Raw genomic sequence first — 18,978 nt, 5'->3', positions numbered from 1 at the left:
CATCTCCTCCTCATCACTGTCTACTGCAAATACCTCCATCTGTAGATCCGAATCTACCACCTCTTTTTCATGCAGACACCTCCCAAGACTGTCTGCTAGCCTCAAAATTCAACAAGTGTTTCAACAGGCTAGTACCCTCATCCCATAGCCTTATCTCCTTTCCCACAGAAGCCATTGGGGCTGTCTTTTCTAGTGATCTTTCCACCAATTCCCCTTCCTCAAAATCCTACGCATAGGGCCCCACCACTAGCCCTCCCGAGGCTTCCTTAGAAACAATCGGGACTTGCTGAGCCTTGGATGGAGCCATTGGCTCAAGAGTACTGATCGCAGGAGCCTCAAGACAACTTGCCGACCCATCGATTCTTGAAAACTTCTCTACGTGAGCCATTTTCCTTCCCAACCAAAACACAACTCAGATGTTCAAACATAAATTCTTAAATTTTCTTTCACTTTCACAAAATACATGACCATAGTGTTCAAGGATTGTTTTTTTAGTAGAGTTATCATTGAATCGAAACTTTTTGAGTTTTGCACTGAGGGGGGGTGTATGATAGTAGGGTTGAGCACCGACCAAGTCGGAGTCGGTATGTCCATCCTCCGACTCCGACTTTGTCGGAGGTCGAATCCGACCTTCAACTCCAACATATTCATCCTCCGCTCCACATCCAACTCCGACTTGTCAGAGTGGAGTCTGATTTTGGGCTTTTTTTTTTTTTTTTTTGGCTGTTTTCAACTTCATATTTGTCACACTTTTTAAAAAGGAATTTTTTATGTGAGCTTTTAAATTTAAATTTTTTCAGCATTTAAAATTTAAAGTAAATAATTCACTTTTGCTTCAATTTTACTAAAAACATAACAGAAAAAGAAAACTAAATAATTACATGTTATAGTCTATAGACTTGTACTATAGTGATTAACTACATGTTATTGTCGATAGATTTGTACTATAGTTTTTATAAATAGTATTTAATTACATGTTATTAACTCATTATACTTTTACTATAACTAGTGTCTAACTTATTCCTACTAATAGCTAAAGTATAATTTGTATTATATATTAGTATAATAGTATTACATGTTTATACATTAGTAGTTAGTTACATATTGTTCTACCAAAGTATTACATATTATTATATTAGTTTCTAACTTAATTATATACTAGACTTAGTATTCTATATTTAATTTATTATACTAGTCACTAGTGATTATATATTATATATTGGAACATTGGTTATTATACTTTAGTTATTATATATTAGTATTACATGTTATTATATTTATATATTAGTAATTTATAGTTACATGGTAGTAATATTGTAATAGTATGATGTTTACATATAAACTATTATTAGTCAATTTAGTCTATATATATTATAGTATAAATATATTATTTAATAATAATGAGCTCATGCTAGTATAGTATGGAGTTTAACTAACAATATCAAATATAATTATATACAATTTTTATGATTAATATATAGAAAAACACATTATAAAATATATATAATATCGGTGTCGGAGTTGGAGTCGGAGTCGGAGTCGGCGAATCAAAGTCAGATCAGAGCGGAGTTGGAGTCAGTTCAACTCCACTTCCGACTCCGACTCCAACTTCTTAAGAGAAAAAACCTCCGACTCGGAGCGGAGTCGGGGTCGGAGTTGGATTTTGGCTCAGCCCTATATGGTAGTTTGAATTAACGATAGAAGCTCATTCAGAAGAAAGAATTAACTGGATTTTCAAAGCCCACCAGGGTAGGAAGTGAGGCATATATCTTCAAATTCTGTTCAAGCATCCATGGCTAGTATAAGGCCATAGCAAAGTGTGGTGGGCTTACATGGGTGTTATTTGTAATGGCCTCTGGCTCCTGCAGTTTTATTTCAGTGACGGTTATAAAAAAGTCCAGCCGAGCATAATAGAAACTAAAGGAACAATATTAAGAACCAGCCCACATTACAGTGAAACGTAAGATGTGGGCAGGGTTCTAAAAGACCTTTGCGCCTAGGCCAAGACCGGATTTTAGATCAAGGACATTCTAATGTTCAATCTGACTAACAAAGTAGCAGGTTTGGGTTGGGTGCGTCAGTCGTACTACTTTCAAAACGAACCATGAAGGCACAATGCAGTTTATCAATAATGCTGATCGTCAGAACCTAGGCCAGAAGTCACTGGGAAATCTTGCCATAGACTCCGGTTGTGTTGTGGATGCTAACAAAGGCTCAGAAGTCAACAACAATGACTCTGAAGTTGGCTCTCCTATGTTTAGATCACACATAGCCAATAAGGTGATGAATATGAGAGATACTTCCAGAACTGGGGATGTAAACGAGCAGCCAGCGGCCCACTCCACCGTGGCAAGAAGTATAACACAACTCCTATAGCAGAGGGACTTAAAGCAAATTCGAACAAGGTCTTAATGCCACTTTTATAGCACTTATTCCTAAAAAAGAAGAGGCTGTGGAGATAAGGAAATTTCGACCTATCAACCTTCTGAGAATAATTACGAAGTCGTGGCTAACAGGATGAAAACTGCATTGTAAAAGGTGATAGTGTCAGCCCCGAATGTATTCAACAGAGGGAGACAGATTTTAGACTCGGTCGTAATTGCTGATGAATGTCTAGACAACAGAATTCATTTAAATCTGGCAAAGGAACACAGACAATCTACTTATATCTTATATTCTTTTTGCAGATGACACTAATTTTTTGTGAGCACTTATGCAATTTGTGAAGCTTGTTTCTATGTTTTGAAACCATGTCAAGGTTGAAAATCAACTTGACAAAATCAGAATTAGTTCCAGTTGTTGATGTTTGTTAAGGATATAAATAATTAAATTTACCTCTTTCCATTAGCTTAAACTTTTAGGACAAGTGGTGATTTCATATAGTATCAAAGCAGAGGTCTTGAGTTCGAACCCTGACTCTACACTTCACCCCATTAATTAAATATTCTACGTGTTAGGCCCACTTGCTATAGGGAAGTCTGGCCCACACCACTCTAATATGTCATTGAAAAAAGTGGACAATAAAGTAGGAAAAAGAATGCATAACATGGTACAAGTTATATACCTGCAAAATGGAGAGCCCTCCAAAATTCTTTCTGAATCTTCCTTAATAATCTTCACCAAGTCAAGGCTGAATCTTAATCCTGAGAAATTACACTCTGAGGGAAAGGCGAATAGGTTATATGCACCACCTGCAATAGGTAAAGTACATAGTGAGATAGTGTCAAAGACTCCAAATAAAACCAAAACAACAATAAAATACACTCTTAGCTTAGATTTTTTAAGTGCAAAATGCTAATTGTGGTTGCAAATTATTTAAATTTATCACAAAAGGTAGAAGACTTTTGAAATTTGAGAGAAGAAGCTAGGGCTGAAGACCCTGACTTGTTAGAGTTAGTTGCACATGGGTTTGCAGCAGATGGTAAATGAAGTGGCAAATAGCACTGTTTATTTCAGAAAGGGCAGATATTAAGGAAAGAAGAGAGATTAGATAAACAAGAAAGAAATTAGATGAACATGAAAGTCTTTGAAACTAAAGATCAGATGGAAAGATAACTAAACCATCAGATTCTGCAAATCACGTATAATTCTCAAAGAACTTCAACGTAGGTAAAGCATATAGGAGGAAATTATGAGAGAGAGAGAGAGAGAGAGAGAGAGATGAAATTATTACCAAAATGATCAGCGAAATAAAAAATGTAAGAATTTAGTGAGGCACAAGCTAAAATCATTGAAAGCTAATGCATAGCCAGTTTTATGCAAGTCATCAAAGTTCCAAGTTCGTGCAACAAGAGCACATTATGATTTCGGTATCTACAACTGCCTTAAGAAGCAAAATATTCATCACTACATCAATAATTCAAAATCCATTTAAGACCACTAAAATCATGATCACCATGTAATAATCTATGCCGATGGCTTGTATAAATATTTAGTAAGATGTGAGATGGAACAACACTAGATGTGTCCGTTATTAACCTTGGAGTTACCTGTTGGCTCTTTTTCAAAGAATCTTGCTTCATTTCTCTTTTGTATTTGGTGCTGGGATACCTTGACAGACATTAGATTGCCCCTAGATACTTCATGATCCATAGACTCTTCAATATCTATTGCAAAGGCTGCACTACCTTGACTGAGAGCATATCTAAAACTTTGATAAGGATTATACAGCCATGGCATATAGTAGAAAAAAATAGAATGAGATCATTCAGAAACTATGGCATTGCTATTAAAAACTTCATCTACAAAATCGAGGTTTTATGCAACAGCAAAGGCATTGCAAAAAGATAAACATGAGAGAAATCACCAGATTAGCACTATATCCAAGGTAATATGCATACATAAGAATATCATGCTCTAACATCATTCAGAGGCGAGGCAAGTGAGTTGTCTAGGTTTACTTCAGCTTTAAACATCAACTTTGTTGATATGTTCAACATGCTACAACTTTTAACATTGCACCACCTAAACTTCTAACAAAATAGTAGAGTACAATGTAATTCCCTTTTATTTCAGAATTCCTAACATACAAATACACATGCATAAAAATGGATTTTATACATATACACAGATTTGTTTGTATATTTGACATATATAATAATAATAATAATAATAATAATAATAATTTTTTTAATAATAACAATAATAGCAATAATAATAATGTCTGTCAATTTGGTACCTTCGAAACAAATTCCTCCTTCACATGAATGCATCAAGGACCACTTCAAAAATAATTTTTTTAATAATAACAATAATAGCAATAATAATAATGTCTGTCAATTTGGTACCTTCGAAACAAATTCCTCCTTCACATGAATGCATCAAGGACCACTTCAAAAATAAACAAAATATATGAGCTCTTACTGAGCCAAGATTCTACCTACTCATACATGGCTCGGCTCATTTGCAGCTCAAGAAAACAGTACATTAGTCAACAAATTTACTTTAGAAGGAGAAACTCATGCCTCAGCTTTTCCATTTCGATTCACCCACACAAAGCAACATAAAACTTGGGTTCCTGCAATCAGTGTCTGTAAAACTTGAGAACTGGTGGTTTTGTAACTGCCTTCACATCTTTGTTTCTACAAGTAGCCAATCATGTATTGCCGACAGCTTATAATTTCAACTTGTAGTGGCTCAGAGTAGCAGTCACCTTCCTAGTAAAGGCTACCACATTAAGCAAAAAGCAAAGCATAACTATACATAAAATACTCAAAATGATCAAAAAGAGTGTTTAGTCCCATCCAATAATAAGATGATCAAGAAAGCTTAAATAGTAGGATACTCTCTGATCCCAAGTACACTATTGTGATTTTCCATCGTGTACATAAAACAGCTCTGGTGGCTCCATGGAAATGCCTCCCCAACTAGCTTTAATGCTGCAGTTGCCCCAGAAGTGAATATGCATTTGTAGTCTTTTGGGGATGCATTGAAATAATCAAGGACCTGTTGGGCACTCACACATGACTGTCAACAACTCGTGGAAAATATAAAACTTGGAACAAAGTATCAGTTGCATACAAATGAAACATGGAAACATAATATCAGTCACCACCAATAATTGAGAACATTGAGAACCATATGTAATGTTTGCAGATAACTTCGAAAATGAGCTTTGAGAAAAAAATTTAAGATCCTTTTAAAATAAAGCAGAGATAAAGGTGGAACCTGATATTCCCAAAACCTTATGTACACGCATCACAAGCTCCTTAAGATAACATATGGTACCTGCTGTCGGGCTTCCCTCACAATGTCATAAGTAGCAAAGCTGGAGTCACTTTGGCTATCTAGGTTTAGATTAAGGCATCACTTGATGTAATGCAATCATAAAGATTCAAATATACAAATATACCATCCCTCCAAAAATAGGACAATTCATAACATAGAAAAGTAATGAAGAAGGGGAAAAGTGTAACATCCAGACCCAATTTTTTTGGCTTTTTAAGTTTGGAGCATGGGCCTAATCTTTTTAGGCTTTATTATTTGAGGATATAGTATTGAGGAGATAAGATTGGATATGAAATTATGGATCTAGATTCAAAATGGAGTAGGTTCAGCCCATTAGGCCCGTATATGGATGGATAAGCCCAAGTATTTTCATGCCAAAGCCCATCTGATAAGTGGAAACCAGCCCCATTTATGACTCCTAAATGGATCCTAAGAATGGAACTCCTAGCCATTAGGATTATTAGAACCCCTTTCAAAAACAAACTGAGTTAAATTCGTACAGCCCTATTATTAAGTTTTTCAGGTCTCCTTAAAAAGACTGTATGGCCTGAAAACTAGAAGAAACAGAGGCAGCTGTGAGTCTGGAAAGTTTTTATAGCAATCCCATGTGATGTTCTTCAAGAAAACCAATCCCTAACCCTAGATTACAGTTGCAATTTCAGGAGATTGAAAAAAGAACCAGCCTCACCCTATTAAGTCCAACCCTTTTCCAGCAACTTCAAGTAGGTGATTATTGATGCATTTGTTATCAATAGAACCAAAGAGGTAAGTAGCATGATCATACTCTAACATGTATGGCAAATAATGCTTTTTTAAGTATTATGTATGTACAGCCCTTTATTGAAAGCTCCTTTTTACGTACCCAGTTATGATATGATAAAAGTGAGTTCCAATGTCATGTTATTATATGTTTTACATGCATCGTGATATGTTTCATTTAGGATTACTATAAGCTATGTCATTATGTATTCTATATGCATCATGGTAAGAAAGATAAAAGACAAGTTATGAAAGAAACTTTTAAGGCATCATTTGTTTTCGTAGATGAGATGAGATGATTTGAAATAAAGTTGAAAATTGAATAAAATATTGTTAAAATACATTTTTTAATATTATTATTATTTTGAGATTTGAAAAAGTTGAATTGATTATTTTATTTTGTGAGAATCTGGGAAAGTTGTAATGATTAAATCAGATGAGATGAGATGTGTTGTGAAAACAAACGAGGCCTAAGAATGACCACAAGAGATGCATGGTACCAATGCAGTTATGGGTGGATGTGCAAGCTACGGACCTAAGCATGGTCCACCATAGTATGTTATGATAAAATAAGCAATTACCCTTGTGGCCACAGTTAGTGGAATCGGTGCACAACCTTACACAAGGGGGTTAAGGTGTGCTGACCATTAAAGAAAGGGAAAGATAAGTTTATTGAGTTGTGCGTAGTATATGTTACATGTTTATGTTAGTATAAGTATTAAGAATGGCTTTTTAGTAGGTCAGTTGTGTTATACATGTGTACTTGTGTCTGAGGTTTTATTTTTATATGTTAGTTTGCTAATTTGTTTAATTATATCTTGCCTTTAAGTAAATGTAAGACAGTTATACCACATATAAAAACACTTCATTCTTGGACAGCATGAATAAAATCTAACACTGAAATAACAAAAATCTCACTTCTGTAGTCAATGTACCAATACGCTATCATGGTATCATACTTGTAAGTTAGAAATCAAACAAGAACAAGCCTTTATCTAGCCTCCAAAAGCTGTAAACTGTGAAGATAAACAAAGTGACAGTATCTGTCCACTTGCGTTTCCTTGACAAAATTCAGCCTCTTACATGATCTAGGCTTAGGGTTCTGTGTTTTGACATATAAAAACAATGAGGAATAGGTTAAGTGTGTAAAAGATAGGAAATTTCGAGTTCTAAGGTGATTGCTTTAGAAAACTTACCTCGGATTCATTTAGAGGTTGCACAAAGAGTTGCAGCCCCTAGGGATTATCACACTTAGAAAAGGTGCTATAGGAGTGCCAAAAAAAAGGACAAAAAACTTAGGGTTATCACACTGATTTAATTGCAGGAAGGCAGGAAGTGACTTTTGCTCTAGATTTTCTATTCATACGTAACTACTCAAAAATTTAAATTTAAGTAAAACTCCCCTAAATCACCAAAGGGAGGCCAACAAATAGGATTTCTACTAAGGTGAGAGAAGGGCTGCGATTTTATGGGTTTTAGGGCTTCCAGGAAGTTTCCTTTGATGGTTTTAATCAAGAATTTTAGATTTAAAGAATTCCTATTTAAGGAAGTTTCTTCCACCTACAACAGTGCAAAAAAAAAATCAACTCCTTTCTGGAAAATTTTTCTTTAAAACAGTCAAACAGAAACTGAAATTCGGAAAATTGAGACAAGATTCAAAATCATTTGAACCAGAAAAATAGGAACACTAATTTCAAAATCCTAGGTGCTCAGTTATGACACTAACCCTACGGGAAGGGGGTGTTACAATCTTCCATTCCTTACAAATAGCAGTTCCAATATAACAAAAATGTCACTTTCAAGCATGTCTCACCCATTGCCTTCAAACATTTATTATCTTTTTTTTTTATCAGTAAACAAAATTTTATTGATCAAAAGAAGGCAAAATGCCCAAGTACGCAGGACATGTACAAGAGCAACGCCTATGCATGCTAGTTTAAAGTCTACAAGGAATTCATGAAAAGACATGCCATGGAAATCAATTACAATCGACCAATGAAGCAAGGTATTGAAAAACAAATTTCTAAGCTCTTCCATCGATCGCTCTTGATCTTCAAAGCTTCTTGCATTCCTCTACCTCCAAATGCACCACCATAGACATATAGGTATCAATTTCCATATGGATGCAATTTGAGGGTTGCCCCGAATAACTCTCCACAAGGCTAGAAAGTCACATCCCCTTTCCGACATCACCCAAGCTAAACCCAATCGAACAAAAACTTCATTCCACAAGATCCTGGCAATCTCACAATGTAGTAAGAGATGGTCAATGGACTCACCCCTCTTCTTGCACATATAACACCAGTCCATAACTATGATTCCACGTTTCCTTAGGTTGTCTATGGTAAGAATCTTCCCCAAATAGGCTGTCCAAACAAAAAAGGCTGCTTTTAGAGGTGCCTTTGTCCTCCAGATGCTCTTCCATGGGAAAGAACGGGATGAGGTGTGCATGGTCAAAGAATGGTAGAAAGAACGGGCTGTGAAAACTCCCTTCTCGGAAGGGCACCAATATATCTTGTCTTCACCTTCCCCCAACACCCAAGTGGAGTACACCTGATCGAAGAACACCGAAAATTCATCCATTTCCCAGTCTTGTGCATCTCTAAGGAAAGTAATGTTCCATTGTGGAAGGCCATTGGAGATGAGAACTAAATCCGCTATTGATGCCTCTTTTCTTCTTGCTAAGCCATTAACTTGAGGAAAAGCTTCCTTGAGTGCCTGATCACCACACCATAAATCATGCCAAAATTTTACCTTCACTCCATTTCCAACTTTGAAACAAGTATGTGCTGCATATGCGTCCCAACCTCTTCTAATATATTTCCTAAGCCCAACTCCATGAGGTCCACTCACCTCATTGGAACACCAACCTCCCTATGATTCTCCGCGCCTCAAAGCAATGACAGTTCGCCACAAGGCCTCCCGTTCATTGTGGAATCTCCATAACCATTTGCCTAGCAAAGCGATATTGAAAGATTTCAAATTCCGAATACCCAAACCTCCTTTGATGGGAGAACAAATTGTGGCCCATTTCACCAAGTGGAATTTAAACACATCCTTTATGCCTCCCCAAAAGGAAATCACGTTGAAGTTTCTCCATGCGATGAGCTACTTTGGCGGGGAGCGGGAATAATGAGAGGAAGTACGTTGGTAAGTTAGAAATAGTGCACTTGATGAGAGTCACCCGACCCCCTTTGGATAAGTACATTCGCTTCCAACTGGCTAATTTTCTTTCCATTTTTTCTAGCACATCATCCCACATGGATTTTGATTTAAAAGTCGCGCCCAATCGAAAACCAAGATATTTCATGGGCAGCTGAGATATCTTGCAGTCCAAGATGGACGCCACTCTCCACATTGGGTACAAGCTCCACTAGCACTACCTCAGATTTGACCAAATTCACATTCAACCCTGACACGGCCTCAAAGCATAATAAAAGAGTCCTTAAAGCTCGAATTTGCTCATGTTTGGCATCACAAAACATTAGAGTATCATCAGCAAACAAAAGATGCGAGATGTTGAGCGAACCCGAGGCTCTCTCACCAACTAAGGGCTCGTTTGTTTTCAGAGATAAGATGAGTTGAGATTAAAGTTAAAAAATTGAATAAAATATTGTTAGAATATATTTTTTACTATTATTTTTGTTTTTTGAGATTTGAAAAAATGGAATTATTTATTTTATTTTGTGTGGGGATTTAAGAAAGTTGTAATGATGAGGTGAGATGAGATGAGATATTTTCTGAAAACAAACGAGGCCTAAAAATCCTGATAAGAAACCACCCGCCACTGCCCCTGCAATCATCTTACTAAAAGCTTCCATCACAAAAACAAAGAGAAGTGGACAAAGGGGATCTCCTTGTCGCAATCCTCGGGGGCTTTTGAAAAAGCATTTTGACGTGCCATTCACCAATACAGAAAAACAAGTCGTAGAGATACAGTAATGGAATGGATCCAAGTACGCCATTTAGTGCCAAAGCCACATCTCTCAAGCATATAAAGTAAGAATCCCCAATTGACGTGATCATAAGCTTTCTCCATGTCCAACTTGCATAGAAGCCCCGGCTCTCCCAACTTAATACGACTCTTCAGGCATTCTTGGCAATAAGTATTGAGTCAAGGATTTGCCTACCTTTAACAAAGGCATTTTGAGGCTTCAAAATCAAACTTTCCATCACTTTGCTCAGCCTGTTCGCCAATACTTTGGATAAAATTTTGTATAACCCACTCACCAAGCTAATGGGACGAAAATCTTTCACCACTACTGTACCGGTCTTTTTAGGGATGAGTGCTAAAAAGGTTGCATTGAGACTTTTCTTGAACCGCCCACTTCCATGAAATTCATGGAAAACCCCCAGGATATCTTCTTTAAGTACATCCCAACAAGTCTAAAAAAAGGCCATGGTAAAGCCATCAGGACCTGGGGCTTTGTCACCCGCCATACCTTTAACTACCAATCTGACCTCTACCTCCTCAAACGGCCTTTCAAGTTGTTCCAAAGCCTATGGATCAAAAACATCAAAAGCCAGCCCATCAAGTCTCGGCCTCCACGAAAACTGTTCCGAAAACAACTTATCATAGTAATTGACAATATAATCTAAGATCTAGGTTTGGTTGGATGAGGCTGCCCCATCTATCACCAGAGTTTCAATAGCATTGTTCCACCTATGCGAATTGGCCACCTGGTAGAAAAACTTGATGCATCTATCCCCTTCCTTCAACCATAAAGCACGTGATTTTTGTCGCCAAGATATTTCTTCCAAAAGAGAGATCCATTCGATGTCCGCAGTCACTTGAGTTTTGCACGCCCACTTGGTTTCAGATAGTAGCCTCTCATCTTCCACACCCTCCAAACCCTTAAGCTCCTCCAAGAGAACAATTTTTTGGCTTTCCACATTACCAAACTCTTGTGCATTCCATCCTTCAAGTCCTTCAAAGACTTTAATTTACAGGCCAGAATATAACTAGAATTGCCATGAAAATGATAAGATGACCACCACTAACGTATTTTGTCCAGAAAACCATCAGACTTCAACCACATGTTCTCAAATTTGAAGTATCTTGGACCTCTTTGAATGCCTCCGTAGTTCAAAAGGATGGGAAAGTGGTCCAAACATAACCTAGGTAATCTCTTTTGAATGAGGTCCGAATACTGAGCCTCCCAATCCGGTGAGATTAGAAATCTGTCTAGCCTTGACCAAGATGGAAGATCTCGGTTGCTAGACCAAGAGGAAGATCCTATAAATTTTGTTCAGAGATGAAGTTAGAGAAATCTACCATAGGTGGGTTGAAACCCGAACCACCCGATCTCTCACTCGGAAAATGAGTGACATTGAAATCACCACCGATACACCAAGGTAGGTCCCATATGCTACCAATACCGGCCAATACCAGCCCATAGTAAACTTCTAGACTGATCAAGGTTAGGCCCATAAACTCCGGCAAACGCCCATTGATACCCATCTATGACATTCTTAAATGAGCATGCCGCCATGTAATCTCCCAAAAAGTCCTCCATTTTCTCCATCACTCTCATGTCCCACATTACTAATAGGCCCCGGATGCTCCAATGGATGGTAAATAATGTCGTCCCACTTGACTACAACCCCACAAACTTCTAATAATACGCAGAGAAATAATTGCAAGTTTCGTTTCTTGTAAACATACAACGTCTACCTTCCATTTACGAAGCTGATTTCTAACTATAAGGCGTTTATTTTTCTCATTCAGCCCCCTTACATACCAAGAAACAATCTTTGGTTTCATAAAACCACATCCTTTACCCTTCCCCTCACTCTTCCTCGATTCGAGCTCTTTCTACTTGCTCCATCATTTACTGTCCAGTCAAGTCTATAGAGTTCTCTTGCTTGCTTCTTAACTGATGTGAACTCCCTGGGTGATCCTAAACTATTCTTTCCAGCTTCTATAGCTGCAAAAAGGGCAATGAGCTGGTCCTCAAAACCATCGCATAAAATCCCCATACTGAATTGCATCTCCTTTGCCATGTTCAAGACCCAGTTTGAAGCTTGAGAATTGTTGTTCTTGAACGGATGTAGGGATACCAGTGGGAATGAGTCTTCCCAGCAGCAAACATCTTCACACTCCAAGGAGACTGTGTCTGTTGTCCCTACACTATCAAGCTCTCCTTCAGTCCCAAAGGAATCGAAAGGAACCAACGCCAAAGGGCTTCCCGTTGCCTTCGTGTCAGCCTCACTACCCCTCACCTCTGAAGGGTCCATTTCCAATATCGAGAGGGCCATCATTTCAGCCGTCGGCACAGTCTTTGGAGGCTCTGTGACTATTGGACCAGATTCACTAGCGTTTTCTACCTCGAGAACCATACCAATTTCCCTAAAGCTTGACGGCGGCGCCGCCATCACTCCCCCCTCGTCCGGGAGACCAACCACCTGTTCGCCTGCCCCCGTTGACCCAGTCTGTGGTGGCCCCATCCGGTGGGTGTCCATCGCCAATAGAGAAGCGCCAGACGAGGACCCAACCTCGTACGTTGATGGGTTGAAAGCTTGGCCCTCCATCTCCAGTGCTACTTCTTGGGCCCTCCATCTCCAGGCCTGCCGTCTCTAGGCCTGCTTCTCGGGCCAACCTCATGCGTTGTTGGGCCTGCATGCTGACCAGCCCAATTCTTGTCTGATACACCAACTCCCCCCGTGACCTTCTACGGGCCCAAAATCTTAGACCCAGCCCTTTGTGTGCTCAAAGCCTCAGGGGCTCCACAGACTATTTTAGACCCCTGGTCCATGCCCAGACCCAAATCAATGCAGTCAATTAACCTCATGAGCCTCTCCCTCTCAGTTATCAATTCCTCCTTTATTCTAAGTAAGGAAACCTTCTCAGCTACTCTCCCCTTGATCAGAGAGCCTTCATCCCTTCTTGTGTAAACATCTCTGCCATGGCTTTTCACTCTACCCTTCTCCTTCAAAATTCCATCATTGCCCTTCAATTCAAAATCTGGACTACTGGCAACGCCTCTCATGGCTGGAACAACACCAACTAAGACCTAAGCATAGGTCTTGGCAGAGGTGTTGTTTTGTACAAGAAGATGACTAGGGACCTCCCTCCCATACTTCTCCCCTATAGTTTTCACCCCACCACCACTCATCTCACGAATCTCCAACGCTAGCCTTCTCCATCCTAGACCTCCAACATCTTCTGGGACAATGATGATGCTTCTCCTGCCACCACCTCTATATTCCACAATGGTCATATGTCTACCAAAAGCATTAGAGGATCTTTGAGCAATATAGGCACAGCTGCCATAACTAAAAGTTTTAATGTAATCCTTCTTGGCATCCACTTGACCACAGCCTTCAAGAGACTGCACAACCCATCTCGCAGTGGTGAAACTGATTACCAACTCTTTAGTCACCTTTCTTCCCCTCTCAATGATACGTAATGCTCTACTTCCTGCATGCATTATCTCAAACAACTTCGTTTCTATGCGGACTACCTTTCTAAACCCCATCCTTAAATATAGAAACTAAAAAAAATCATCTAGATCTCAATCAAAAATCCATGGAAACCATCTTCAGCGCCAATCTTAATATCGCTTGATATAAATAAATCCTTTAGATTCTAAACTAGAAAATATGTATGTCATTTCTATTGCCCATACACTGCTTTTTGACAAGAACATCCCCACAACTTGATTACATTTGTATACTCCTTTTTTAGTTATCGGAGTTCATTCCTTAAAACCAAGTAATCTGATTTAACCACCAATGAGCACCGAATTTTTTTTATAAGTAAAAGTAAAATTTGATTAATAGTAAAAGGCATAGCCCAAGTACACAGAGAGTAAAGTATTGTAAGAAAATCTCTTCAGCTCATCCAAAGAATGCTCCATGTCTTCAAAGCACCTCTTATTTCTCTCCATCCACAAACACCACATAATACAATGAGGGATCATTCTCCACACAGCAACAATGTGGACATTTCCCCTAATACTTGTCCAACACTTAAAAATAACCATAACTCTTCCAGGCATAACCCTTGCCACCCCGATCCGATTAAGGATCTCATTCCATAAACACCAGGCCACTTTATAATGTAGCAAAAGATGATCCACTGATTCCCCCATCTTTCTTGCACAAAAAGTACCAATCTATAATAATAAGACCATGTTTCGTCAAACTATCAAAGGTGAGAATTCTCCCAAGAGATGCAGTCCATATAAAGAAAGCAATCTTAGGAGGTATCTTGCAGTTCCAAATAGCCTTCCAAGGAAAACAATGATCATTAGAAAATCCCAAGAGAGCCTCATAGAAGGAATGCACCGAGAACTTTTTATCAACCAGGATTCCAAATCATCCTGTCCTCCAACACGTTGTCAAACGACATAGCATACAATGAGTCAAAGAAATCAGCGAACGTATCCAATTCCCAATATTGAGTCGCTCTCGAAAAACTAACATTCCACTAGACATAACCCATTAGAAAACACCAATAAATCAGCCACAGCTACCTCTTTGTCACTAGAAATTTGGTAGGCCAGGGGAAAAACCTGCTTTAGAGCCCTTTCACTCCACCAGACATCATGCCAAAAATAAACACCATGACCGCTTCCAATCGCAAAACTGAAAAACTTGGAGAATCTCTCCCATCCAGATCGAATATCTTTCCACAACTCCACACCATATGTCCCCCTAACTTCATTAGAACACCAGGCCCCCCGAATACTCCCATATTTAGAATCTATGAATTCTCTCCACAAACCCCCTCCCCTTTTCCTTATCTCCACAACCATTTCCCCATAAGTGTTTTGTTGAAGACCCTCAAATTACGCATCCCCAATCCACCACAAGGTATCGGTGAGCATCGAAAATTGTTCTTACACTTTTTCCAAACCCATAAAGCAATCAGTACAATCAATTATTCTGACTCAAATGGAACTTTCTCTTGCCCTTCAAAAGTACCTGCTTCAGCTCCATATTCGAATGAACCACTCCCTCCCTCCCTCTAAAAATGAATTTGGGAATGAGGTCTTATGTTCAAGATCCACCAAGTGCTTGCATAACTTACCAATAAATATCATAGGGAATTAAACAGGAGATAAAGAAGCAAGAGTACCACACCGCTATTCTTTCCAAACTAACTCAAAAGTCTCCATGGAAACTAAATTTAAGTCAAGAGTGCATCATAAGTCAAAGGCTTGATCTAACAACCTTTTTTTTCCTTTGATTGGCACCGGGTGTCCGAGAACAGCATCTCAACTAATCCCAGGAGTGCATAGGCCCTCGGCAAGAAGTTTTCCACAAGTGCACCTCGGGTAATTCAAAGAGAAAATCCCTCAACCCGATCGCCCCTAGAGATTGTTTGCACCCAAGGGGATTTGAACCTTAGACCTAGGGGGAGCATATCCTCAAGTCCAAGGCCTTTAACACTTGAGCCAACCCCTAGGCGTTAAACATTTAATTTAAATATTTGTGACTAGCAATTTAAGCCAACATTATGAGTTTTAAATCACTAACTATCTTAAAAGCTTATGCTAATGGAAAAAAATAAACTAAATTCTTTAAGTTATATTTTAGCAATGAGAAATCCAAGCAAATTCTTATTCAAATATGAGATTTGGCTAAGTAATAGACTAACGAATAATTTTTTTTGATAAGTATAATAGACCAACGAATAATGTCAGTCCGAAAAAGAAAATTTACTAATTAAAGAAATCCATATCTTTGATAATGTTTTAACATGGGTAGTTCACTTGCCCTTTTAACTCCCCAAGTTGACACTAGTCATTTTCCTGCATATGCTCAGCTTAAACCTAAAATATGCTGCACGTGTCTGATGGAGCTAATCTTATAGGCATTACGATATTCCTTAGTAAGTGAACCAGTCCACTACAGTATTTAAATTGAACACACTACTCTCTGCATTAGGCATCCCATTATCAACATTTTCAAAATACTTTTTGCGCTAAAGGAAGCTCAAGGTTTGGAACCTTGTGCTTGGATTAATAATTTGGGGAAGAATGGATTCCAATCTAAAGTTCAAGTGAATGATTTACAATGTACGATCTGTTTTATCTTTGTAAGAAAAATGGATGATTTGAAATCTATTAATATTTGCATTTAAAATTACCAAAAGAAAGTAGTCATCCCAAATCCATTTCCCAAAAGAGTTAGTTCTACGTCGTTTTCAAATGATATTTATAACCCTGACAAGAGCAATGTGTTCATGTGTAGCATAGCAGCGAATGTGGATTATTCCATTCTTTATGTGATGTTATCATTCAGGTTACTTATAGTAGGAACTGACGCACCACCTTTGAAAAAAATTAAAAAACCACTCAATCCCCTCCAATCCATACCATGATCTCCTAATCCAGCCTTCATTCCAACTGATAAGAGTTAGCCCATCAAATCCGAACACAACCCATATAATTCCAATGGTAACTGAAAGTCCCAAGACTTGAAACTAAACTGTTTAAGCGCTTAACAGCAGTTTAAAAATTTAGCGATTTTACATTATTCTCGCAACCAAAAAAACATTCAAAGGCCATGTTTGGATAGCAAGATCTTTTCTTCTCATCTTATCTCAATATCCAAACACCACAAATATAAATACTTTTCAATTTCAAGTCTTCAGCCTTTTCATCTAATCATTACTTAGGGGATGTTTGGAAAACGTTTTCATCTCGTCCCATCTCATTTCCTTTCCAAATATCATTCAAACACAAATACTTTCAAATTAATCATTACAACTTTCCCAAACTTTCAAATAAAAAAAATAATTCAACTTTTTCAAATCTCAAAACAAAAATAATATTATAATAATATTTTAACTTTATAATATTTTTTATTCAACTTTTTATCTCTCTCTTTTTTTTAAAAAAAATCCAATAAATAATACACTCAAACTATCTGACTACTGTTCACAAACTACCTTACTACTATTTACAAAATTCTCATCTCATCCCATTCCCCAAGCATCCATGTTAATCACTACAACTTTCCCAAACTTAAAGAAAAACACAAAAAAAAAAAAAAAAAAAAAAACACAAAAAAAAAACAATTCAACTTTTTCAAATCAAAAAATAAAATTATATTTTTTTACAATATTTTAACTTTATAATATTTTTATTTAACTTTTCTCTCTCTTTTCTCAAAATCCCAAAAAAAATAACTCAAATTATTTCATTACTATTCACAAACTATTTCACTACTACTCATAGATCATTTCGGGGAGGTTTAGATAGTGAGTTGATATAAAATGAATTGAGATGAAAGTTGAATAAAATATTATTAGAATAATATTTTTTAATATTATTATTATTTTGAGATTTGAAAATTTTGAATTTTTTATTATATTTTGTATGAGAATTTAAGAAAGTTGTAATGATTAGATAAAATGAGTTGAGATGAATTGGGAGACTTTTCAACCCAAACCGGGCCGACATCTCTTCTCACCATCCAAATGAGGCCTAAAGTCAATTTTATATTCAAGTACACGAGACAAAGCAAGACTGGGAAAGAAGTGGGAAAACAAAATGGGGAGACTTCAAGCTACTTCTCAAAGCAAGAACCGCATCTGAATTTCAGACGCCATGAATCAATTTCAAAATTTAAGCAAGCACTACCAAAGGCTTAAACAGGATACGAGGATTTCCATAAACGTTAGTGGCGAGATCTTTAAAGACTGCCTCCATCTGCAACTCAGAGTACAGAGTAGCCCCAGCATGATCCAAGTATACAAGACCTACCATTCCAAAAATTCAAACCAAAACAATCGAAATAAACAAACAAGATACTCAACCACTACTAATCGAGCTAAGTTTATAGTTTCTTGAGAGAAAGACTAACCAAATCAAAAAACAAACAGAGAAACTTTGAAAAGTATCGTGTTCCTTGTAATCGAGAAAAAGAAAATCTGACCATTTAATCTTTTGAACTCAGTAGCTCGGATTTCGTCGATAGTCTTGGGGCCGTTTGGGTATCCGTAATCCGCACCGAATTCTTTGAGAAACTCTTCCTTGTCTGGATCCATGTGCTTCAGATTTTCTGCGCGGGAGAGACAGAAAGCAAGAGAGCCAGGAATAAAAGTTTGAAGAAAATTATGTTCTCAGCCTAATTTTAGAAACTTCTACCGCCATTAAGATAGTATACTTTACGTGATTTTTCATTTTTTTTTACTCTAATTAAAAATAATATATATTTAAATAAAAATAATAAATTATATATTAATTAAGTAGATATATGTATTACATTCGTAATATTTTATTTTAAGCCTGGTTTGGATAATAAAATCCTCTCAAGTCATTTTATCTCAATATCCAAACACTATATTATAAAAAATTTCAATTTCATTAATCATTACCTAATCATTATAATTTTTTTAAATATCTAAACAAAATATAAAAAATAATTCAACTTTTTAAATATTAAAATAAAAATTATATTAAAACATCGTTAAATAAATTAATTCAAACATTTATTATAAGAGTATTACCCACACCTTATTGTGCGGTGGCTGCCCTT

The 18,978-nt window shown here is 37.3% G+C and overlaps 1 protein-coding gene across 5 annotated transcripts in view; it reads right to left on the bottom strand.

The window, feature by feature from the left end:
• The window catches only part of LOC121234363 (molybdenum cofactor sulfurase), a 66,811-nt gene extending 48,222 nt beyond the window's left edge, over positions 1-18,589 (bottom strand). For 2 of the 5 annotated variants that reach the window (XR_005934376.1, XR_005934377.1), the window contains exons 1-6: positions 18,376-18,589; positions 18,101-18,199; positions 5,728-5,786; positions 5,285-5,445; positions 3,990-4,144; positions 3,065-3,191 (exon numbers count right to left, since the gene is read on the bottom strand). Coding sequence is in view for 3 of the 5 variants with exons in the window: in XM_041130277.1 (XP_040986211.1) it covers positions 3,065-3,191; positions 3,990-4,144; positions 5,285-5,445; positions 5,728-5,786; positions 18,101-18,199; positions 18,376-18,487 (713 nt within the window). In the remaining 2 variants the exon portion in view is untranslated. Of the gene's footprint in view, positions 1-3,064; positions 3,192-3,989; positions 4,145-5,284; positions 5,446-5,667; positions 5,787-18,100; positions 18,200-18,375 lie in introns of those variants that run through there. The other 3 variants (XM_041130277.1, XM_041130279.1, XM_041130280.1) reach the window with 2 other exon arrangements.
• Positions 18,590-18,978: the final 389 nt, after the last annotated feature.

Source organism: Juglans microcarpa x Juglans regia, chromosome 6D, assembly GCF_004785595.1.
Source record: "Juglans microcarpa x Juglans regia isolate MS1-56 chromosome 6D, Jm3101_v1.0, whole genome shotgun sequence".
Classification (NCBI taxonomy): Eukaryota; Viridiplantae; Streptophyta; class Magnoliopsida; order Fagales; family Juglandaceae; genus Juglans; species Juglans microcarpa x Juglans regia.
This window is presented reverse-complemented; position numbering and strand designations above follow the sequence as displayed.